Raw genomic sequence first — 25,392 nt, forward strand, 5'->3', positions numbered from 1 at the left:
ACCAACATTCTTTAAATTATCTTCTTTTGTGTTCAACAGAAGAAAGAAACTTAGACAGGTGAATTATCCCTTTCACATGTTAGGTTTGTTAAGTTATTGCTTTCCCTTCTTTCTTCTTCTCTCATCACCAGGAGAGTCTGTGGTGTGTGCTCACAAAATTGAGCGCTTAAGGATTTATTCCATCGTACAAATCTGCAACAGCTGGAGTGGCACACAATGCATGTAAACTTTGTGTATATAATTTGGTGACAAATCAGGCTTAATCATGCCGCCGCTTGGCTGAGAAGAGGCGAGGAGAGGAGAGAAGCATCTGGACTCTGAACAGGGAACACAAATGGGCAGGAATCTCAGCTCTGCTGACGAACATTAACTGACAGGGTACGGGCGGCGACAAATGCTGCGAATTAAGTAAGGTGAATGACGCTGCATCTACTTTTGTCATATGAACAAGGCTGATGTAGCCTTTGCAGACTGAGCCGCAGAAGTTTGCTTCTCAATTAATGATTCTTAAAAACAAAATGGATCCAAGAGTCATTGCATTGTAGAAAATATGCTGACCATTAAAACCGCCCTTATTTGCTATTTTAAAGTCATCATGAAATCAAAATGACCTATTTACCCTTTTTACTTTGTTAGCGCACATTACTAGTCTTGTGGTGAACAATTAATCTGTGCAAGTTGATACACAGAAAAAAATCTGTTTGTGATGGTAATCTTTAATCAAAATCTGAACATTTGCTTCCGCACTGGAATGACGTTCCTTCTCTGATAAACTTATCTCTTGAAACCTGTAGTCCACATTCTTTCTTTTCTACTAAAACACAACATGGAGCTTAGCCTGGCACAAGGAAAATGTTCTGCTCAGAATTAATTATATGTTCCATGCAAGCACTTTTCGAGCAGTTGTGAAAATTCATAAGTGCACATGTTGCCATGGTCAGATTGTGCAGGTGTTTGTTGAATTGCAGTCTGTGGTCACTGCTGGTGTGAGAGCAGATCCAGGAGCTGTGTGCTGTAGAAAGCGCTCTGACTCACCAGGCCAGCTGGTCCGGTCCACGCTCACATCTGCACAATCAGCTCAGAGGGAGGAGAGAGTCTTGTTTACTGAACAGCCGGGTTGCAATACACTTTGTGTAAAGGACAGTCACATTGACACTGTGAGTGCTTGCTTGTTTTGGCTGTGCTGGCCAATTAACCTAAGAACACTGACGAATGTGTTACATATAATATCATGGTGCTCGCTAAAAAATGTTTTGAATACTTTAGTCGCATTTTGAAAAAAGTAATATGGGCCGTTCACTACAAGAATGCTAATTATAAAGATACTGTAACTACAACGATAACTATTTTTGCATCCACACGAACGGGCGATAACTTTGTTTATTTGTGCATGCTGAAGTTATGCGTCTGCCACTTTAAATACTCAAGCTCTTTAAATTCGGGTGGATTGTGATTGGCTAATTGTTCCTGAGAGCTAAAGGTTACACTTAGACTTATTGTAAACTGGGACAACGTAAATAAACTAGGTTAGGTAAGTCACAATACCATTCACGTTCTCATTTGTAAAATATATATGATGGTATACAAAATTAAAAGATGTTCCAGTATCTGCTGCTTAGTGAGATTGGCCTGCTGTGTTTGGAGAGCACTGATCAAGCTCAGAGTAAATGTTCCTATCAGAGATAAAAGAAAAAGAGGAATAAGCAGTGTTGAAAATGTGCATGTTTGCCCTCTTCTCTTTGTCTGTTTTCGAGATACATTCTAGTTCCTCCCCAGGAACACATGGCAAGGTATTTACTGAGCCATCTGCTCCAAACTGCCGCGCTAACACTATCTGCCGCTTGGTTGCTAGGGAAATGAATGCCTTTTAAAACGGGTGAGTCAGTGGTATGACTTACCTGTCGAAGTTAAGATCCTTTGTTCATTGTCATATGTTTTGGTGTGACTTGGATAAGTCCATGGCATTGCACTGTGTGAATCTACATTAGCTTTTTGAGATGGACAACACTGTGTGTGTAATTGATTTAAAATCACGCAGGTCAAGATTTTGACTATTTATGTTGCATTTCATCATACAAAAACAAGTGCTCAGTTCATTTGATTATTCAGTTACACCATGCTAATGTGACAGGAATTTTTCATACCAGGAAGTCATCAGGTCTTGCTAATGGGGCAAACAATGTGAGTTTAATGCAAATCAAAAAGTGCTTTGGGACACATCCATCTTTCAAAACACACGTTGACACGTCAGCAGACCCTCCTGCAAAGTGTACACTATAATTTTGTACTGTGCCAATAAAACCCTTTTGATTATTGATTTTCATGTTAAGTAAATAGATACTATATTCATGTTGCAAACCATACAGAAAAGCTAGTCAGGGGTTTTCAAAATGTTTGATGCCAAAGACCCCAAATATGATGACCCCTTAGTGAACAATACTCGTTATAAATTATAAAAGCAACTGTATATTTTAAGACTCATTTATACTGTGTGGGAAAAAAATAGTAAGTAATATAAAGACAAAGAAACGTTTAAATAAATGTGTGTAGTGCTTTTCTCAATATATATTTATTATCATTTTTAACTTTTTTGGACTCATTGCACCCATTTGCGATCCCCGGGCCCCAGTTTGAAAACCCCTGTTCTAAGTGACATGGTAATGTCACCATTTACATATGATAAGTCATATCCAAGCTATTAGAATTTGGTGTTATTTATCGTATTGCCAGTATTGAGCATTACACTGGCGAAAGACTTATCTGTAAGCAGACTACAATAAAAACGTATCTTATTTACACTTATACCAAACTGTCATTTGAAATGCGTCATACAGAGGTGTAAAAAAATACACCATCAAAACACTATCTACTTGAAATGTTTATTGTCCAGTATACCCAATTAAGGAAGGACTGGTTGCTATTTTTATGAGATTATAGTTCAGTGATGCTGTCCAGAACGGTGATGAGTTCCAGAATGTGGGTCTTTGAGGCAGGTCATGACCCCAGGACAAGAGCTTTGTCATTTTCAGCTGAGCCTGTCCCTGCACAGGTGACACAAATAAGAGGTCAGGATGAGGGCACTGAGCCTGGTCATAAATCACCTGGAGAAACATGGGACATGGTGTCCTTTGCTCCTGGCCTGTCCTCCCTGGGCCTTGTCCCAGATATGAAGAGAGGGGATATGAAATATCAACTCAAAGCAACGTCCCCACAGCCACATTTAAGTACCATTAGGTGTCCAAGGAAAGGTCAGGAAAAAGTTTCAAAGACAAAGTTGGATCACTTTGGTAAGTTTTTTTTTTTACACTGGTCTACAACATTTACCATAACTGATCTCAGAATGCTGTAACACCCACTGAGGTCAGAGGTCATAACACTTTGGCCTAGTTGTAATGTGACAACCTTCTTGTTTACCTTTTATTTACCTATCTGTCCATCAGACTGTCTGGTCTGAGAATGCTGTAACACCCATTAAGGTCAGAGGTCATAACACTTTGGCCTATTTGTGTTCTCTTTTGATTAGGAGAAAAACTCTAATTAACATGAACATTTATTATTGTCAGTATTGCATCACTAATGGGGCAACACATGAGCTGTGGAAATTGGTGAAGCCTTGGACTCAAACATTATGTCTAGTATAGACTTAATTATAAAGCCTTTAGCCCTCTACCTGTGTAGTCTACACTCACTTTTTACCCTAAACAAGTATACAATAAATGTGAACTCCATGTAGCATCTTTTAGAATGAAAACATGCTTTCAACTCTATCTGAGAAGAAACTTAAATAATACACCCTGCATAAGGGCAGAACAAAAGGCCATCTTCATTTCCAACACAGAATACATTATCTCTAAGTGGGTTTGTGGTTATTGCAGGGGTCTGAATCTGTGACGGACACCTGGGATTCTCTAGACTGTTTGATCTGGCCTTTTCAAGCACTGCGATCATCCTCCTAAATTGCGCCTAATGGACAAGGCCTGCCACTCGGAAACCCAGACAAGAGGGGAGGACAATTTACTGTGCGTACACACCTGTCCTTTGTAGTTCAGAGACCACATTGTGAGCACCGGCAGCATTAGCCTCGATTCACAAACAGCACTCCGGAGCAGTAGAGCGCAGCCTCCATTTAGGGACCCTGAATAGCCCTGGGATGCTATTAGCCCTGGTAGCCGAGTATGCTTACACTTCCCTACGAAACAATGCCTAGGGAAGATGGAGGGGACATGAGAGGGAGAGAAAGAGACAGAGATGGGAAGATGTATCACTGCACCTGTCCTTTCAATGGAATCCATCATGTGCAGGCTAAGCTCATAGATTAGAGTGGGTTAGCAGTGCACAGTGCAGCTAGCTTGCTCATGAATAACATAGCCTGTGCTAATGTTAGGGGCAGGTAGAGGGTTATTTCTAAATTCACCTCCAATAGTTTGGTAGTCTGATGAATTCAAGGGAGAATACAATCTTTCATCTACTCGTATTGCTTATGATGTCAACAATGCCAGCTCTTTTCCATAAAACAAACATACACGGAGAAACAGCAACTACCCAAAAAGTTCCATAAAAGTAGGATTTTTCTTTAAAAGTGTTCAAACTTTCTTTATTGATACTATTAAAGGTGAAATAAATTCATTTATCCTTGTCTGTGATGGTTGTGGAAATATTACGCCACTGTCCACAGCTGCTGTTGTTGATTCATTACATACTTTATAACACTATTTAATTAAGATAAATATAAAATGGCTGGCAAAAGAGCTGGATAAAATTTTAAGCATATGCAGTAATATCTTTTTGGTGTGTTGGAAATTTGAATACAGACTGGTGTTTAGCATCTATGGATGACTGAGATCTTCCTTTATGTCCTGGAAAAGCTCAGTAGCACAGTAGACAGACTGGCCTCTTCTGGGTTTGCAAGCTGGAATGATTGTGCTTTTGGTACAGTTGGAGTTAGTGGGGAAATAGCATTTTGTAAACACACCAGGAGATTTTTGTTTTGTGTGGTGAAGACAATTACAGTTCCACTGCTGCCAGTGCTGCTACTGAGCAGGTGGCTTGAGTTGGATATGGAACATATTATTTCTCTCTTTCTCTTTTTTTTATCGTTTTCACTCATGGATTTGTCATGCTATTTCAGTGTTTATCTATCCATCTGTCTGTCTGTCTGTCTGTCACATTTTGCTATCTTTTTGGGGACATTTGGTCCTCTCAATGTAGGTTAAACAAGAACACGCACACATGAAAGAAGAGCTCAGTAGGTCAAGTCTCTGAACTAGACAATGCAGGAACTGTCCTCTCATATTACAGCTATAAGATGACCAAGGGGAAATGCCATTAGCTTTACTTCTTATTGTTGCAGGTGTGAAGATTTTCTCTTGTTTTCAGTACAATGACTTGAAATACATGTAACATAAGTTGCATTGGAGTGTTCAGGAAGTTCATTTCATATACAGTATTTTTATGAAATGTTGCTAATACTTATAATTCTTTATAATAAGAATTTAATAATGATCATGTTGAAGATAATCAGTTAATGTATATTCAAAAAGTTATGAAGTCCTAAAACTTTTAAATTTGTGTGCTTTGACCACCACAAACATCGAGCAGGACATGTCCGCAGAATATTCAGATTATTAGTCGACTAATATGTGGTTGATTCTTAAATGTTAACATTTAACATCCCCCAATTCTAACTACATGATCACATTCTTGACCTGATGTGTTAAACATTATATAAATATTGTTAATGAATGACTTATTAATTTTTCATACAGTGTTACCATGTGCTCTGTAACATAATCGAACAGTTAAACAGACCAACCCTGTACAACAAACACACACCTCCATTCATAGGGTTTCTAAGCATGAGCTGCTGTTACATGAACGATTGAATTATAGACCATCTGTGTATGACCTAATGTAATATACATAGCAAAAGTACAGAGCATGTATGCATGGTTAATCTGTTGAAAAAGTGTAGGGTTTCCTCATATTCAAATGTGGTAGGGTTCAGCAATGGCATGGTCATGTTGCAGGACAATATATTGACTCTCCAGGTGTCCTGTTCCCTTCTGCCACACATGAGAACGACCTGTAGGCTAATTAGAAAAGGAACCAACACAAATGCACAGTGTTTTGCATATTGTTCAGCTTCACCAAAAAGCATTAATAGCACCATTTGAAATGGATTTGAACATTTGTAAGATGTCCAAAAGAAAGATCTAGGCTAATTGCATAAGATATATTGAAAGAATACCTCTGATACGGCACAGTTCCGGTGGCACGTTCATGAATAGTGAATGGCCACACACAGCTTAATTCAGTCAGAGCTCATTGAAGGTTATTGACATACTTCTGGGATCGTGTAGGTTAAAGTTCCCACAGTATTCATGTCATTGTAAGAGGATACCGAAGTTGAAAGTGTCTGTGTTTCATTCTAATCTTCTTCAGCGGCTCACCACATCTGCCTTAGGCGACTTAAATATGCCACAGCTTTAAGTATGCAAATACCCTAGATATTAAGGTCTCATTTGAATACTGATTTTCATATTAAAATATTGATGGTGTTTTAACTGGGGCCCACTCAGTCCTCATTATAGATTAGTGTACATCTGTACTGTGGCTTCATGAATGCAAATTATTGCTTATGAGTGCCTAATTAGTTAGTAGTTCAAAGCATATTTTGTTAGATTTGTTGTTATGGCACAAGAACTAATAGAAGGAATGTGAGTCATCAGAGTGTCCGGTGATTGGGCTATAACAGATAAGAGAACGTTTACTATTTGAATTATCTTTAAAGTTTGTGTGTGTGTCTTATCATGAAAATGTGGCCACAGTTTAATGAAGTTGTCAAGATTTAATATATTCTAATGAGTCATTTGATTAAAAATACATGATTTCAGCTGTTACAGATATAAAACTTAAATAAATGTTCAGAGCCAGGTTTAAAGATTATATTTTTAAGTGGGTGACTTAGCAGTTACTTTAACTAATTGTTAAAGGTCAGAACACTTTTAGAAGTGTTTTGATTTATATTCATCCAAAAGTTTTCTTTCTTTCTTTCTTTGCTTCCTTCCTCCCTTTGCTTCCTTCCTTCCTTCCTTCCTTCTTTCCTTCCTTCCTTCTTTCTTTGCTTCCTTCCTCCCTTTGCTTCCTTCCTTCCTTCCTTCCTTCCTTCCTTCCTCCCTCCCTTTTCTTGCTTCCTTCCTCCCTCCCTCCCTTTTCTTGCTTCCTTCCTCCCTCCCTCCCTTTTCTTGCTTCCTTCCTCTTCCTTCCTTCCTTCCTTCCTTCCTTCCTTCCTTCCTTCCTTCCTTCCTTCCTTCCTTCCTTCCTTCCTTCCTTCCTTCCTTCCTTCCCTCCCTCCTTCCTTCCTTCCTTCCTTCCTTTGCTTCCTTCATCCCTTTGCTTCCTTCCTCCCTTTGCTTCCTTCCTTCCTTCCTTCCTTCCTTCCTTCCTTCCTTCCTTCCTTCCTTCCTTCCTTCCTTCCTCCCTTTGCTTCCTTCCTTCCTTCCTCCCTTAGCTTCCTTCCTCCCTTTGCTTCCTTCCTTCCTTCCTTCCTTCTTCCATTTATTTACTTTAAAATACTTTTTGATATCATCAGAATCATTACAGATTGCATATGTTACGTTGCATAAATATCCATATTTTTATATGAATTATATACTATGTCTTTGTGTGTATAATTTAAAATATGTAATCTTACAGTTTGAAGAGCATGTATGCCTAAATTAGGCAGAAGTAGTCTTTATTAATGGTGATTGTGATTTAAAAAAAAGCACAAATATGTTGTTTTCTTAAGACATTTTATTATGTGCGCACACAGGTCTGCATGAGTTTCTGTATTGAAAACACACAGGATGTGTACGTGTGTGGGTGATGACTACTTAATATATGTCCAGAACAAACAGATGCAAAAGTATCGATGTGTGTGTGTGCGTGAATGTGTGCCCAGTTGGAGTGAGATTCAGAAGGCTTGCTTCCATCTTGGCAGGGCTACTGTACCACAGGGACGGCACCAGTGTGTGCAATGATAATTGTGTGAATTGAGCTGTAAGGGGGAGCTGCCCATTGACCAGCGCGCTGCGCCTGTTCTCTCTGGCAGGTGTGGGGTGGCTGAAAAAGGAGAAAGAGAGAGGGAAAGTGAGAGAGAGAGTGTCTCCAGCAGGCAGGCAGGACACAGCTGTTAGTACAGGGCCTCCATTATCCAAAGGCAGCCTATTGATTCACCCTGTGGGATGTTTCCTCTGTGCCTATACTGGTGTTGTGCAGAGTGCATTTGCATGGCTGTGAGCTGCGATCGATAGCCAGAGGTGTTCCGGCCCTCTGATTTTAATGGCCCCTTCTTCGATCAGCGGGGACCGGCTCCACCAGAGGCTGTGTTTCCTATAATTAGAGTGTATGTTAATGCGCAGGGACCCATAAAGCATATCTCAGCCTGCTAATATAATTACTTTGCCTGCTCTGTTAAAAAGCAGAACGAATCGAATGGTGTCAGTGGGATTAAGGAAATGGGGGCGGTTTGAATGTGATTTGACATTTATTTGAGCCTGTCAGGTTATTACGCAGATTGCCACGGAAAACGGGAGATGGATGCTGAGATCGTCAGAAGGGGGACGTGCACATTTTCATACAATTTCTTTTCAAAATGAATAATTGCGGGGTACGAGAACAGCTAAATCTGAAGTATTCATCAAAAATGATTCAGTTGGCATATAGCCATATATTTTTACCATTTCGGAACATTCTATTACAGTTTAGAAGAAGTGTCTGAGAACATGCTTTTGTTATTCATATTTCACATTTTATGCTTTTTTCATAAAAAATTAAATTAATATAATTTTGAGTGAAGGTTTGAATTTTTAAATATCCCTTAATATTTCTTAATATCTTTTCCTTTCCTTAAGAAAAATCTCAAATATTTTTTCCCCCATATTTTTTTTATTAATTATGTATTAAAAAATACATATATTTTTTTATGTATTTCATTTAATTACATTTCATTGTTTTAAAAAATCCCAGATACTGCCATTTCATATCATTTGAACCATATTGTGTTTCAAAGTTATTTTTATTTTATTATTTTATTTAATAAAAATGTTTGATAATGGCATTTTGTTGCCATTGTTTTAAAGATCCCAGATGTTCAACATGGACAATTTTTGATATTGCTGTCTTTGTGCAGACTCAGCGCGTTGTTTATTTTAAACAATGAAAAAAACAATGCAAGTGCAAATACATTCCATGCATGTTAGGTTTATTGTTTATGCACTCATCTGTAGCTTTGCATTTGTCTCAACAACGAGGCTGAAGTAGCCAGCTAAACTATGGCCGCTTAGACTAAATAAAAAATAAAAAACATATGTAAATAACATTCCATAAGCCCACAGAGAAAACATCTTTTCATATGAAAATCTGCAGGTTTATCTTACGGGCTGTCCATTGTCAATCTGAAATGTAGGGTATTGGAAGAATTGTGCACGTAAACCCATCTTAATCTGTCTCTCCCAGCCTCTCTCATCCACATATGTGCATCTGTTCACAGCCTCATTCCTCCACCAAAACAGCCTGTCTTCTGACAACACTGTAATTTGAATGGCACTCTCCTTCAGATTTTGCAATGATGGGGTAGCCAGTATGTCTGCTTTGCATGAATGTGTCTCGTTCGGAAATTATAGCGTCTATAAGAAAGAACTATAACGGAGCCCTCTGTCTGCGGGTGTGTTTTAGACGTGACTGTTGAATGAGACGGAGATGATGCCTATTGTGTGTCCGTTTTGTGCTGGAATGAAAGTATGAGACCAAAAAAGGGGTTAACGGTGGCTGTGGCGAAAGAATACTTCAATTTGGCCCAGATGTGATGCAGAAGTGACTGCTCATACTAAGAGCCTGGGAACAGACGTGTGCTGTGGCTCCTGAAGCTCTCAGTCCTCTCTGACGCTGCTCTAAAACGGGACCGCACAGATGATGGCAAACAGATGTTGCTCGGATTACCAGTAACACTGAGTGACCTCTCCTTAACTGCCCTGGACCAGGAAAAAAAACTGGGTTTGCTCCTTTATTCTTTATCGTTTACTCAAATCCTGCACACTGGCCTCTTTTTGCTGGCACTCGGTGAGAATCAGTCATGTTGGTGTGTTTGTGTGTTCTTGGTTAAATCCATTCTGATGTCACATGGCGGAGGACACACTGGGATACGTCTCTGTGGGGAAATGGATGAGGGGGTGAAAGGAGTCCTGGCGGAATAAAAATATTCACGGAGCCATGCTGGAACTCTGGTGCACTGGTTCACACATTGAGCTCCACACACATGAGCTCCCCACACACACACACACACACACACACACACACACACACACACACACACATGACCTCCACACACATGACCTCCACACACATGAGCTCCACACACACATGACCTCCACACACACATGAGCTCCACACACATGAGCTCCACACACATGAGCTCCACACACACATGACCTCCACACACATGAGCTCCACATTTAAATAACACATTTAAATAACATTTTCAAATAATGTGTTCAATAAAACATTTAAATTACACATTTAAATATTAAATCTAATTTTTTTAAAAGAGTACAAATTGTAATATTAATAATTTTGTAATTATTTTTACAATTCATTTTCATTCAATTACAAATAATATTGTTGGTATTTTTCATTTATTTTTCATTTAATTATATTTTAAATTAAAATGATTAAGTTATTAGAATTAATTACTATAAATAATTTTCTATTTTTGTTAAATTATTTATAACAAATTAACAAAATAACAACATTTAAATATTAAATAAAATTAATAAAAAATATATATTTTCAATGTTATATATAATTATGTATTATATATTATTTATTATATAAATATTTCGAACACTAACCTTGTATATATGAAAATAAGAGTGTTGAAATCTTACGAAAATTACACTTTTTTTTTTCTTCATTCTATTAGTAGATTATAAAATAATAACAATTTACAGCTTTACATAAAACACCAATCATAATGGCTGAAAAACAGACCGACTGACCTTTCCTCATACCATCAAATCTTCCCCGCTGTATCCTATCATTTCTGTGCTGGGTGGAAAGGGAAATGAGTGATGATAAGGATGATCTTGGGGAGGAGAGAAGGTCCAGAGCCGGTTGAAAGCCAGCTGTCACCAGTTGGCTTCAGACAGGCCTGAGACAGACCCAGAGCCTGGTCAGAGATAGCAGCGGCAGGCGCCAGCCAGACGGCCATCCGCAGACAACCACGACAGCAGAAGAAGCCTTATCAGCCACCAGCGCCATGTCCTCGGATGCCTAATCTGGGCGGCAGGGCCTACAGAGCCGCTCAGGAGCGAATGAGGCTTCACTGAGTCCACACACACTGTCAGTCCACGGCCACGCCAGCTCAGCTTATGGATTCAAACGAGAAATCTATAGAGATAAATCGCTACCTGTAAACCGACTATTCTTCTACATTACGCCTGCTCTGAGGATTTCAGCTTTGGCTCATTTGAGGCGAATTATACCAATCTAAGCTCTTCATAGAAAGACTGAGAATATATATCCTCCCATCCGCAGGGTTTGGGTTTTTGGCCGCGTGTTCATTTAAATGTGAATGATAATGGATTGTAAGTGCACATATGAGAGGATTAGCTAAATCCTGCTTGTGTAGAGCTGTATCTATAACCTCCATAAAGGTAAACATCACCCCAGAGGAACTGTAGATTAGCACGGCGAGTTTATGTTCAACTTCCTTCATCAGAATTCATGACTCACACTGTCACATTGACCCGCACAAAAATGCACATAACAAGTCCTAACGCGAAGTAGAAATTGCCGGCGTATGATAACTCATTACAGCTGCAGACGTTTCTGCTCTGCAGAGAACACGAAATTGAAGAAAGAAAATAACAGATCAAACTCGTTTCTTCCCCAAAGCTTCCAGATTCGGCTCTCATTACTACAAGCTCATTTGTTGTACTCAAGCATCTAATGTGGTATCATCCATCTTCAGTGCGGAAAGGGGAGATTCTGGGTAAGATTGGGCTGAAAATCGTCTTCCACAATGTTTTCGGTTGTTTTCCTCCCAGGTTTTGCATCGCTAAGAGTTCATAAACAATGGATGACTGTGGGACACAAGGAGAACACCTGCCCAGTGATGATCAATGGTTTGAATTAGTCTGACAGCTTTCCTATAGCAGTTGTTCCCTGGTTGGAGACTCAGTCTGTTTACATTTCATTAAATACTCGCAGACAGGACGAATGGTGTTTAGAGTGGAGTATATGGGGTAGAATCACCTCAAATGCTGAAGGATGACAAGTAATCTAATCAGCTATAAAAAAATAAAAAATAAAGTTAGATTTTTGCTGTTCTGCATGAGATTTTAAATATTTTTGAACAGAACACAGCTAAATGGATGGCATGCTTTTATAACACCAATGCAGTCTGAGTACAGTCTTATAGTCAGAGATGTCACTTCATGGAGCACAATAGAAATATTTTAACCATGGATGGGCACTGTCTTGCATAGTTTAACCCTGATAAAAACTCACCTGCCTGTAGCTTGTAGTAATCCTGGAGACATTGATAGCTTGTTCAAGTGTGTTTGATTACAGTTGGAGTTAAACTCTACAGATTAAATATATGTATAGAAATAAAGGTTTTAGGCCTAGTCCACACTTACACGGATATTTCTATAAACTGAGTTTGTCCTCATGTCAAGAGCATGCCAACCAACAGGTGATATAACCCTAACCGTAAAGCCATGTTGGCCAATCAGAAGCCTGAAAAAAAGTTATTACTGGTTCTGGTATAGGCTAACAACATGTTGTCATAAGCAGTGACCTGCGTAGTATTGCATTCTGACACTATCTACATTCTGTATATGTATGGCATGTTATAAGCCCTGTTAGCACAGTTATTAGCTGCAATATTTTGGCTACGTCCACCATTGCACAGACTTGCCTCATGTAAACAAAGGAGATAGAGGCGCAAAATCTGATGTCAAACAAAGGAGATAACAGCACGCACTCCGTCGTAACAAGCCAAAATCTCCGGTTTCACCGTCTACATGACAACACTGCAACCGGAGTTTCTAAAAATCTTCACCCTGGCAGGAGTTTTCAAAAAAAGTCTGTGCTATGTTCAGTGACCGTATACTGCGTTTGCGTGTAGACGAACGCCCAAACTGCATAGAAAAATCTGCGGTTTTGAAAATAACCGTGTTCGTGTGGACAGGACCTTAGACTCACTTGAGATTAAGACTTCAGTCATCTAATTTGAAGTGCTCTTTTAAACATTGACTCTGCAAATTTCTGCACTTAACATCATCCCATTTATAAGCATCATCTGAATATTTGGAACAATGATTGACACTGAATAAAAATCCTATTTCTTTGGTATTCATTAGTCTTCAGGTCAATAAGCATGCTGAGTGCTAATCAGCATGTATATCGAGACATCATTAAGACAATGTAAATGATAATGATACAGGTTACAGGTAATGTAAATGATCAAATCAGAGCAGAACCACCGACTAATTTCTCCACAAACACTGGCGGTGATTGGGAGGTGCGGGGTCGTTATTCTAAACATAGCCTTCATTAGTGTGGGGATCTCAACCTTTCTCCCCTGTTTGTAAACAGCCCATTAGTTCAGAGCGTGTTTAGTGTGATCATGTTTACTGGCTGGTGCCGGGGCTGTTACTCCTCAGGCGGCGAGGAGGCAGGGACGAACTTGGATGAGCAGAGGGAAATTAATGTGCCATTCAGGATGACTGCTTTTGTCTCCCATTGACATGATCACACAAGCTGTAGGGGAAAGGCGAGTCAGACACTGGAGTAAGGATACAGGAGGAGATGGAAGCAATGTGAATATTTGTAGCTGTTTTTGTTTAATTATTTTCAAGCAACACAGTTGAATGTGATGTACATGTAGTTTTTTATTTATTTTTTAAAGCAATTTGTTGAAAGTTTTGGCCATCTGAACTTGCACCCAGCGCAATTGACTGTACAAAGGAATGACGCATTTATCATTCCTATTTTGCACCCGACGCACAGCAGACTTTTCCCTCGACAGACGCACATCGGTAAATTAGGGAATGAACTTGCGCTTCCGGGGGGCGGCTCAGCGAAAAGAGGAGGTGTGTTCCGGCGCAAACGTTCCCTGGTGATATTTTGCAGTTCCAGAAAACAAATCCGCCACAGACCAGGAAAAACCTAGTCTAAAGTCAGTGGCGCGTTTTCAGTGGCGCGTTCAGATGCTATTTTAAGGGCGCATGCTTGGCCATATGTTATTGGCACAACGCGCATACACTTTGCTTCTCTCATCTACACACAGACGCAGCAGTTGCCATTTTTATAATTGCCATAATTACAAGGAACAATATTCCACAAGAGGGAAATCATTGTGGTGTCCATGAAAATGTGAAAAACATAGGCATAAATCTAGCTTACACATTTACCAAAATTATTATTTAATTTGGGTGGGTTTCTCCCATCCCCATACAATGTCACTTCTCTGTCTTTTACAGCCCTGACGAGAACGTCAGTCTCCTCAGTTGTGAACCGCTCCTGCCGTGCGCCTGGCAAATCCGCCGTTATAATAGCAATCTGCCATGGAACAAGCGTGCCTGCTTTTAAAGGGAATGTGAGATGACGCTCTGATTGGTTCATTTCAAGAGTCATTTATCCCGCTGGTATAATAGCAACAGCGCCCGAGATCCGCCCACAAAGTAACTTGCGAAAGTGTTTGATACTTGCGTTTCAGATCGTTAAAATAGGGCCCATGGTCTTATATTGTTAAATTAATGTTTATTGCATCATTTAGGTGTAACTGTAAATTCAAGTTATTTTTACAGTAAAGTTCTGGCAACCACAGCTGCCTTTTTTACCATAACTTTTTACAGATAATTTTTTGTGGAAATAAAAAGATTTGGTTACACTATTCCGATGGTCCACTTTGGACATTCTACTAACTCTAAGTAACTTTGCAACTACATGTCAACTCATTAAAGTATTAGTAGACTGTAGTGGACTGTTAAGTTAAGAGAGAAAGCCATGAGTTGTTCCTCTTTTGAGGTCCAAAACAGGTTGTGCACTGTCCTTCTGTCAACTGGCCACCACAATCAGACATGTTGAAATAAAAATATGAACAAGTCTTTGAAAGTCTTTAAAGGACAGGAAAATTTTCACTTTGGTGAGTTGTCTCAATTGGAAAAAACTAGATTTAATTACCGAGTTAATCTAAATCACAATAATACCATAATAACACCAATTTTTTTTACATAAGGCTTCACAAGTGGATTCAATTTACCAAGGTACAAATCTAAGTGCCTCCCGGCGTAAACAGCATAACTTCTGTTTTATTTTCATTAAAACTAAGAAAATGTAGTGCCATCCAGGCCTTAATTTCCTCAAGACACTGCAATGGAGGCGCTAAAGTGCGAGTATCTTTTAGTTTCAAAGGCAGATCAATTTGCGTATCGTCTGCATAACGATGAAAAGAAATACCAAATTTCCTAAAAATATGTCCTAAGGGGTATAGAGGGAGAACAAAATAGGCCCCAAAATGGAGCCCTGGGGGACCCCACAAGTGAAAGAAGCCGTTGAGGAGGCAAAGTCTCCAAAACGAACTGAGAAAGTTCTTTCAGACAAATAAGATCTAAACCATGCCAACACAGTACCCTTAATACCAACACATTGTTCTAAGCGTGTAATCAAGATCGTATGGTCTACAGTATCAAATGCAGCAGAAAGGTCTTGTAAAATCAAAATCGCACAGTCCCCTGAGTCAGTAGCAAGTAACAAGTCATTAAAAACCTTCAACAGTGCAGTTTCTGTACTATGTAGGGATTTAAAACAAGACTGAAACACTTTATGAGTACCATGTAGATCTAGAAATGAATGCAATTGTCCAAATACTACCTTCTCCAGTAGTTTAGACAGAAACAAAAGTTTCGAGATAGGTCTAAAATTAGCAAAGACTGATGAATCCAGATTGGGTTTCTTGATTACTGCTTCCACTGCTGCATGTTTGAAAGACTTGGGTACAACTCCCGAGGACAGGCTACTATTAATAATTTAAACTACTGTAGGACCAATAGTTTCAAATTAATCTTTTAAAAGACTTGGAGGAACAATATCCATGCCACATGAGGATGATTTTATTTCAACAATGATCTCCCTCAATGAGATAAGAGACACCGGCTTAAACTGATTAAAAACAGCAGAGCACACAGTGAAAATGGATGAAGTCGATGGAAGAGAAATATTAGCTCTAACAGCGTCAATCTTATCAATAAAAATGTTTTCATACATTTCGGCAGAAGGTTCTAAACAAGTAGCTTGGGGAGTGTTTTTTAAGTTATAGTTTAATTTGTAATTACATTTTCTTTATTTTTTACATGTCATATTTCATCTCAAACTCTTCACTGGCACTTTTATCTCATTGGTGATTGTAACAAGGTTAAAGGCTCAGGGAAGGAGTAGGCAGCAACCGGGGGAACGTTAAACATAACTTTAATATTATTAATAATTAAACATAAACAACAAAACAAAAGTAAAGCAGCAGCCCCTCATGGACGACTGCCACATATAAACATAATAAAAAAACACAACATAAAATCCAGGCCTGACCATCTCTCGTCCTTCACTGTCGTCACTCCTCCTTTTATCCGTCCAGAGTTCCTCCGTGGGACTTGAGACCGGTGTGACGTGCAGGTGACACATAGTTTGTAACATAAAAGTGTCCAAAGAAACTCCCAGCTTCTTCCTAAAGAAAGAATGCTATTCTGTTTCTGTCTATCCTCTCAGATATAACACACACTTGACCTCAAACACCCCACTATTGTGACTGAATGATCTTACTGTGTGAACATGAGATTCTTAAGTAGGGGTGTGTCTGTGCGCTTTTTCCTCATTATATAGGTCCTCCGAGACCATTTTAACCCTCTACACTGCAAATGTATGAGCAAAAAAACCCCTGTTTGTTATTTTCCAATCCTCCCTTACCTGCTCTGATCCTATCGTGTTTTACAGCCCAGCTTTGCCCTTCAAAAGGATGAAGAGCAGCCGCTTTCAGCTGACGTGACAGCTGGGTATCAAGTTTTACAAAAATGCTGTGATAGATATTAATAACTCTTTGTTTATGTTGCTGGTGAGCTCCACCTGAGCAGCAGGTGCAGGGCTCTGATAACATCATAACTGAGAACACACAGGTGTGAGCAAACAGGAAGGAACAAATACACCAGCGGGTTTTGGATGTCACTCTGGATAGCATTTCTCCTTGTGCGGCTCCCTGAGAGACACTGTCTGCTGAGGGTCATAAACCAAACGGGCAAAGTCAGTGTGAGGAGGACACTGTGTTATGAAGGGTAACACAAACCAGGGATGGAATACTTTCTTAAACTCTTCCGAATACACTTACATAAACATGTATGTGAATTATGTGCTATACTGCACAATATGTAACAAGAACAGCTAGTTATGTTCTATTGTAACTTAAGCAGACTAGATATTTGAATATACTGAATGCTGTTGTTTCTGATGTTGGTATATGGCAGCTCAGCTACTGTTGGTTTGAATTTAGTTTATATTGAGTGGTGTTGAGTGGTAGTTTCCAGGATGGGAAGGGAGTAACAGCCTTGGAAATATTGTGTGTGCATATATATATATATATATATATACACACACACACACACACACACACACACACACACACACACACACACACACACACACACACACACACACACACACACACACACACACACACATACATACACACACACACACATATATATGCATATACATATACACACATATACATATACACATACATATATACACACACACACATATATATATATATATAGTGTGTGTATATATATATACACACACACACACACACACACACACACACACGTACGTATTTATATATATTTCACATATTTGAGGTCTAAATAACTACATTCTCTCCTAAAATAAACTCTTAAAACTACATTTCGTTGCACAACAACAGTAGTATAAAAAAAATAAAAAAAAATAAAAATATATATATATATATATAATTTTTCTTTATATATATATATATATATATATATATATATATATATATATACACAACAGTTACCTGTAAATGAAGCTGCTTGTTCTTTTTTTCATATAAAGCAAGATGTTTCTACGCATGAAATGAAAATAAAGGTGTTTAGGCACCGGCACTCTCTTAGAAACATGAAGCATAAATAATGCTCGCATAAATAAATCATAAGCTCGTGAATAAATTCACATCTGTTTGCATCAGATAGATTACACTGTTCGTAATCTAATGGCAAATAATTGTTCTGTGTTTAGATTTGAAAGCACAATGTAATGCTCATGTTTGCTTTTCTCTTCCTCTCAATGGACCTTCATGAATTTCGATTGAATGATAATTTCATGTTCATATGACAAATATGGAAATGGACACATGTATAGTTGGCTGTTAGAGAAAACGTTTTCTGGATTCAGAGATGAGATTCCATCATATATTGGTCATCACATCTGCTGACAGTATCACTCCACTGAATGTGGAGGTAGACATGACAATGAACTTGTATTGACAGAATCATCTGCTGCACCATCAAGTGGAGAGAAAAAGTACCGCATTGACTTTCACACATGCAGTTCTCCAGTACGCTTAGTGTGAATGTGTTAATGAGATATTGACCTGCAAGAGTCACAAAGCCCCTTTTGAGGCCGCCTTTCAAATAATGACTTTGTAAACCACTGAATAGATCCTGGGGACTCACAGCATTGCACATTTTCAGTTTAGTTCACGGAGCTCTCTGCTAATGAGCTGATGATCTAAATCAGGTGTAAATCAGAAAGACATTGGCTGCGTCCGAAATCACATACTCTTTTGAGTGGGTACTTACTTTGAATAAATAATTACTTCGCGACCGCTAAAAAAGTATGTTCTAGTATAAATGTAATCCGGACATACATGTTGTCCCTGTCATGTGACCTACCAGTGTCAGCTGTGTCACGTCATTGTCATTCATACATACATACATACATACTACTCTTGTCACAAACTGTTTTTCATCTACTATATACTAGTAGGGAAGTATGCAATTTCGGATGGAGCCATAGAAAATATGATGTGCTTTGACTCCCAAAGACCAGGATTGAAAACCACTTAATAGATCATAGAAAAGTCACATTTTGGTCTGAATATAGCTGAAATAATAACACAAAATTAAATATACATAATAAAAATACACAAATATTTTGTACACTGTATACAAAATAAACATTTACAAAAATACAAATAATACAGACATTTTTCCAGTTTAGATGGAAAGGATCTCAAGCTGACTAGCTGAAGACGTTACCATAGCTTTACACATTAATAGACACGGTACTTCCTTGAAAATTAATTCCTGCACAGCACTACAACAACCATAATGAAATGACCCTTCACAATAGATCATGTTCTTCAATGAACTTTGTTAGAGACTACATATGTCAATTTATCTGTTCAATAAAATACCTTATTCACCCGTTGAGTAATAAAAACACTGTCTCTCCATCGCTTTTACAACATTTCGAATCCCTCAGTCCTCGCCATCTCCGAAAAAGCCAAGCCAGCGTTGATTCTCATTTTATTACGAGCTTTGTCACGGTCTCTTTTTGCCAGCAGACTTTTTTTAAAGTTTTGAGATTTAGCTGCTTCATGTCAAGCTTTCTCACTCGCTGTGACAACTAACCTATGCCACTCCCACACCATACATGCGTCAAAGTAGCCGAAGCAACTTTCTCTATTCATGGATATGACGAGACACACACGGGCGAGTGACGTATGTACGTAATTTCCCATGAAAACCATCCCGTCAGGTCTAAAATATAAACAAAAAAGACAAAAACACGTTTTGGAAGAAGGATTGATAATGAGTCATTATTCAAATTTTGTCAATTTTGAACAAAAAAAAAAGTTTCATGGTGCACCTTTAAGCATAAATCTAACATTTAGTGAAGTTTACAAAAAATTATCTCAGTATATTTTCTAAAGCACTAAATGCAAACAAAACAGTGTTCTGAAAAACAAGACAATATTGATTAAGAAAATATAATTTCCCCATGCATTTGTGTAATTAATTAGCTCTGCATGTAAATGCTGAGAAGTCAATTAATCTTCTTCGGTTTGGAAATAGTTTTTGATAATTGCTCAGTTTATTTAGCATTATTTATAAAACCTAGCACCAATTTTGTTTACGTCTCCCTGTTGCATTCTATTGACAAAAAAACAACAAATAAAAACAGTGGAAAGAGATTAAACTATGAAATATTTTCTTACATTGTGCTTTTCTTTGTACCATTTTTTTCTTTTCAACTGTTCCAATCCTCCCACAAAATGTAATGTTTGAAAAGCAAATGCACATTCCTCCTTTGTAGAGATGATACCAAGGTCACGGCTGGAATTTTAATGAAGTTATTTCTCCTTTTAAACTGGTAAAAGTCTTGCATGGCAACAGTACAGTTTCTGTGGTGTGAAAATGTACTCTGACTTTAAAATACAACAACATACACAAAAAATTAAACAGAAAATAAAAACCTTGGCTCGCCTCCGACAAGACGTCCTCAGTGTAATAAAAACATACAAGCAGAATATTGTACAAGGAAGATGCACTTTGTTCAAACAACATGAACCCCTGTATAAGGAATTATGCTATAAGCGACAATGAGGATTGTGTAAAGAGGACTGTAAAGATGTATGTTTGAGCATCTTATCAGTGGTGTCACTAACTGGAGCCTATGTGGGATTCGAAAAGTGAGTATTTGGGCGAATGGCCTCCATTTAAACAAACAGAGGAGCGGAGATCTTACAGCAGTCACAACATGGCCTGTTCCAACACCTTATCACTTCAGGACCCTCGCTCTGATAGACCTATCTTGCATTGGGTTAAGAAAATACAGCCAGACAGCTGTTCTCAACCATCTTATACCTCAGTTAAGTCATGCAGAAAGGACATGGTTAGATGTGATTTCAGGTGCTCAGATCTTCTGGAATCTGTGACATCTTTATGAAGTCTGGCTGCGGCACGAGCGAATGCCTGCTGCATTTTGACAAAACAAAAACAACCACGCTTGATATGTTTTACTTGCTAATCTTCTGTTTAGAAGGGAGTGTTGAGGTTTATGTTGACACATTCCCACTTTTTTTGTTTTGTTTTGCTCTCCCAATTCTCACATTATGAAGGTAAAGCGCGGCCCAGCAGCGATGAAGGTTGGAGGCCGTGTGTCTCCTGATATCACTTCCAGATGCTGGCTAGACTCGGCGGAGCCAGAGCCGTGGAGCAGGGCTTGGGTTTAGTTGTCTTTTCCTCCAGGTGTGATGCCTCATGCTGATTCCTCCACATGTTTTGCTGGCCTTATCCAAACATGGCAGGTCGGGGACAGCACCGGGCCGCCCCTCTCCTCACCCTCCTCTTCAGCCCACCCACGGTAGCGCTGCTTGGTCCTTCACACGGCGGCAGACACCAGGACATTTGTCCCTGTATCACCCTGCAGACTGCCAGTCCAGAGCACCTCCAATCTGAGGAGAAAAGACCTTTATTATGATTTGGAAAGTAAAGGAAATTTACTAATAACTTCATTTTCAGTTATGTCCCAAACCGTGCTATTTACAGCTTTACAACAGATAGAAACTGAGGTAATAATGATTACGATGCATAAACTTATGTTGTGAGCCGCTTTGTTTAAATGAATCATCCAAACAAGCTGATTCATTTTAGTGAATCACATCATTTTTAATGATTCTTTTAAATAAAGCAGCTTAAAAAAAATTCAATTGTACAATTATTTTTGTATCAGTGATGTCATATTTAAGTGAGGCCGTATTCATTATATTTTAATATAAAATATTCTAAAACAATATATTAAAATTATGTCTGATTAATTCTGTCACTTAAATACTGTGGTGATCGTAATGTATAAAACATTTAAAAATAGCTTCAATGAAGTTAGCTACTTTTTCATTCCGATGATTCATTTACTGTAAATGAAGCAGTTCAAAACAAATGAGGCCTAAGTGAAAGCCTGCTGTAATTTTGACAAAACAAATGCAGTCATACACTTGCGAATGTTTCGTTTGCCCAAAAATATTCTGTCTAGGGTTGAGTGAATTGCTTAAATCGGACAATTCATTTAAATACAGTTGTTCAAAACAATGTTTCACTGATTCATTCGACTCCCTGCACTGGATTTGCGTCCTTTTTTGATATAACAAATTCTATTATACAATCATTTTTGCAAAATAATATGATGTTGAGGTAAATGAGGATGTTCATAATATTTTAATGTACTATAAAATATCTTAAATATAATGTAGTTTAGGTGCTATTTACATTTATCTGGTTAATCCTATCACCTAAATTGTATTTGTGCTTGAAATAAATACTATGCTGTTTGTAATGTTTTATATAAATAAATAGAAAATTGCTTTTTTAAATTACTATCTGAGTCCGTTATGAGTAGCTTGTGCAGTAGATTGACAGTTTCATTGCAGCTTCCCCAACTCTGGTGTTCATTCCCCCTTGTGGCCTCTCCTTAGACCACCACCTCCATGTTTTCCTCTCATTTTCATCTGTAGTAGCAGTGTTTTGTTTGCTGTGCTTGCAGGTCGCCGGAGCTATAGGCCTGTCAAGAATATTATTACTCTTGTAATGTGAGCCAGGTCAGCGCAGTTGTAGGCACATTAAAGCTGTCACATTTCCAACTTAGTGGGATTTTGAACAATGGGCTTGTACTGTAATTTCTGAAGGATTAGGAGACGGAAAAAAAGGACGACCAAATAAAAGCCAAACTTGTTCTGTGTCTACTCCTGTGGCTTGCCAACGTGTGTTGTCACCGTGTCTAGTTGATAAAGCAATTTGGCAGAAGCCCACACTCACACAATAAGCATGTAGTGTTTGTTCAGATGACCTGACAGAGATCTTTGTATTGCAGATTAAAGGTGAATAATGTGTTTTAACAAATTTGTAGAGCGTTGACTTTTTATTGTATTCAGAGGCTAAAGCTTTCATAATTCATTTTTCCCTTTGAGAATTTTATTTTGTAAGATTTTATGATTACCTAGCTGAGTGTTACCCAGTATTGTTTGGATTATGTACTGGTAACCTGGTAACCCCTACATTATGGGGACAAAATGACAAAGATTGCAATAGTGTGTGTGTGTGTGTGTGTGTGTGTGTGTGTGTGTGTGTGTGTGTGTGTGTGTGTGTGTGTGTGTGTGTGTGTGTGTGTGTGTGTGTGTGTGTGTGTGTGTGTGTGTGTGTGTGTGTGTGTGTGTGTGTGTGTGTGTGTGTGTGTGTGTGTGTGTGTGTGTGTGGAGAGAGCAGGAGAGAGAGATGCATTTAATACAATAATTAGTTAAATTAATAATAACTATAACTTTTGTATTATTATTTAAGTAAAGCTAAATGAAGAAGAAACAGACCATAAATAAAAAAACAGACCATAAATACTTTGCTTAAATAAATTTGGAAAGTAAAAACGGAAAGACTTTTTTTTTAATGTGCCTTGACCTCTCTGACCTCATTCTGACCTCAACATATTAAGGTCCTCTTTTAATTTCTTATAGAACAAAGAAAATTAAAATGGGCATAGAACTTTGTTTTAATCTGTTTAAATATTCATTATTTTTTAAATTGCAGTTTTGGATGAATTTTATACACATATCTCTGCAGACTTCAGCAATCCTTGACTGCTAGAGAAACATCTTCCTTTACAACTTCAGCAGCATTCTCTTCCAACTCTCTGCATATGTTAATAATTCAATCTGAATGAAAAAAAGGGAGCTATGACTATTGGGAAAAGAGGCTAGAGATAATTATAGGTTGAATTAGATAGATCCCACTCTAAGTAAATGTTATTGTTCAGTGCCCTGTGCAAACAGTGGGGTAAGAGATTATGTTAAGAACTTTCAGATGGTGGCAGAGAGGAGACGGGCTTATTGCATCAGAGACACATACTGACGGGGCTCTGAGTGCGTTTGCTCGCTCACTCTCTGTGTATGGACACCGACAACCCTTGAAATCATTTCCAGTCACTGGTACACACTAACGTTATGCATCCAAAGGAATCTAGACCTTAAGAGGGCCCCGTTGCTGGTATTAATTTCTGGTTCCTATTGGCTTGCATTCCCTGGCACTCTCTGCCACGTTTTTGTGAAGCAGTGTTACTGGAAAGCTGGCAAGCACAATTTAGAGTTGATAATCATTTCAGTCCAGATCTGCCAGCATCTGTAGCAGACCCTACATGAGATTTGGGCAGTTCCGAGTGAACCAAATGACAACAAACATTTCTGAATTATTCATCATCTTTTAGAAATAAGGGGAGCCTAACAACAGTTTTTGTCTCCAATAGGACTGGAGCCTAAAATCATGATGGTTAACACTTTTAGAGAGTTATAGCGTGCTGTGTTTATTTAAAAATAGCTACAATGAAAGGGAGCAAAATTTGCAACAAACAAATCTTTAAATTGAATTGGCCGGACGGGTTTCCAACTAGTTTGAAATTGGTCTCAAGGGCTACGATCTAGGGCTTTTTGTCACATACAAAAAGGGTGACAAGTGTGTAACATAAGTATGTATAAATATCCACGATTCGTTAAATCATTATTTCACCCAAAATACGAATTTTCTCATCATTTTCTCAGCCTCATGTCATTTCAAACATGTATGACTTTTTTTTTCTTCCTGTGAACATAAAAGAAGATATTTTATTTGTATTTATTTTTAATGAACATCAATGGGGGGTCCAGTGTTGTTTTGGACCCAAATGAATTTAATTGAATAGACAAAAACAGTTTTCTTTTGCTTTCCGTAGAAGAAAAAAAGGGACATGAGGGAGAGTAAATAATGAGAACATTTACATTTGTAGATGAACTATCTTTTAAAGTAGGCTATACATCTAAGACCAATATGTAAAAAAAAAAAATTTTGCATCTATATTATCTTGTTCTTCCCTGTCACCCTTTCTTTTATCAATAGTCCCATATTAAGCTTTGTTTTTCACGCTAATGTGTTTCTATGTAGGAAAAAATAAATGAAGGCAAAATGACTTATGATTACACAGACTTTAGATCATAATAGTGCTCTTCCAAAAGCAATCACTGTAAAGACAGGCGGATTTAGAAACATGTCTGCTGCTACCTCTAGTACACAGTTCAAATAGCATGCAGTTTGGAAATTCCAGTGGTTTGAGAAGCCGCAGTTTCTAGGCATTGAGGAAATATTACTTCTAAATCAAAATGAGGAAATCTATTCTTTGTTTGCGATGGCAAGAGATTTCAGGCCCATCAATAGTGGCTTTAGTCCTAAGACTCTGATGAGTCGGAAAGTTTGCATTCACTCT

The 25,392-nt window shown here is 38.3% G+C and overlaps 1 protein-coding gene across 2 annotated transcripts in view; it reads left to right on the forward strand.

The window, feature by feature from the left end:
* The window catches only part of LOC309479309 (uncharacterized protein), a 103,606-nt gene that overhangs the window by 63,506 nt on the left and 14,708 nt on the right, over window positions 1-25,392 (forward strand). The window contains exon 3 of one of the 2 annotated variants that reach the window (XM_082143374.1): window positions 132-764. The exons of the other annotated variant lie outside the window; for it this stretch is intronic. Coding sequence (XP_081999500.1) covers window positions 132-162 — 31 coding nt within the window. The 3' untranslated portion in view covers window positions 163-764. Of the gene's footprint in view, window positions 1-131; window positions 765-25,392 lie in introns of those variants that run through there. 2 annotated transcript variants of the gene reach the window in all.

Source organism: Leuciscus leuciscus (genome assembly GCF_965113295.1).
Source record: "Leuciscus leuciscus genome assembly, chromosome: 17".
NCBI classification, from domain to species: Eukaryota; Metazoa; Chordata; class Actinopteri; order Cypriniformes; family Leuciscidae; genus Leuciscus; species Leuciscus leuciscus.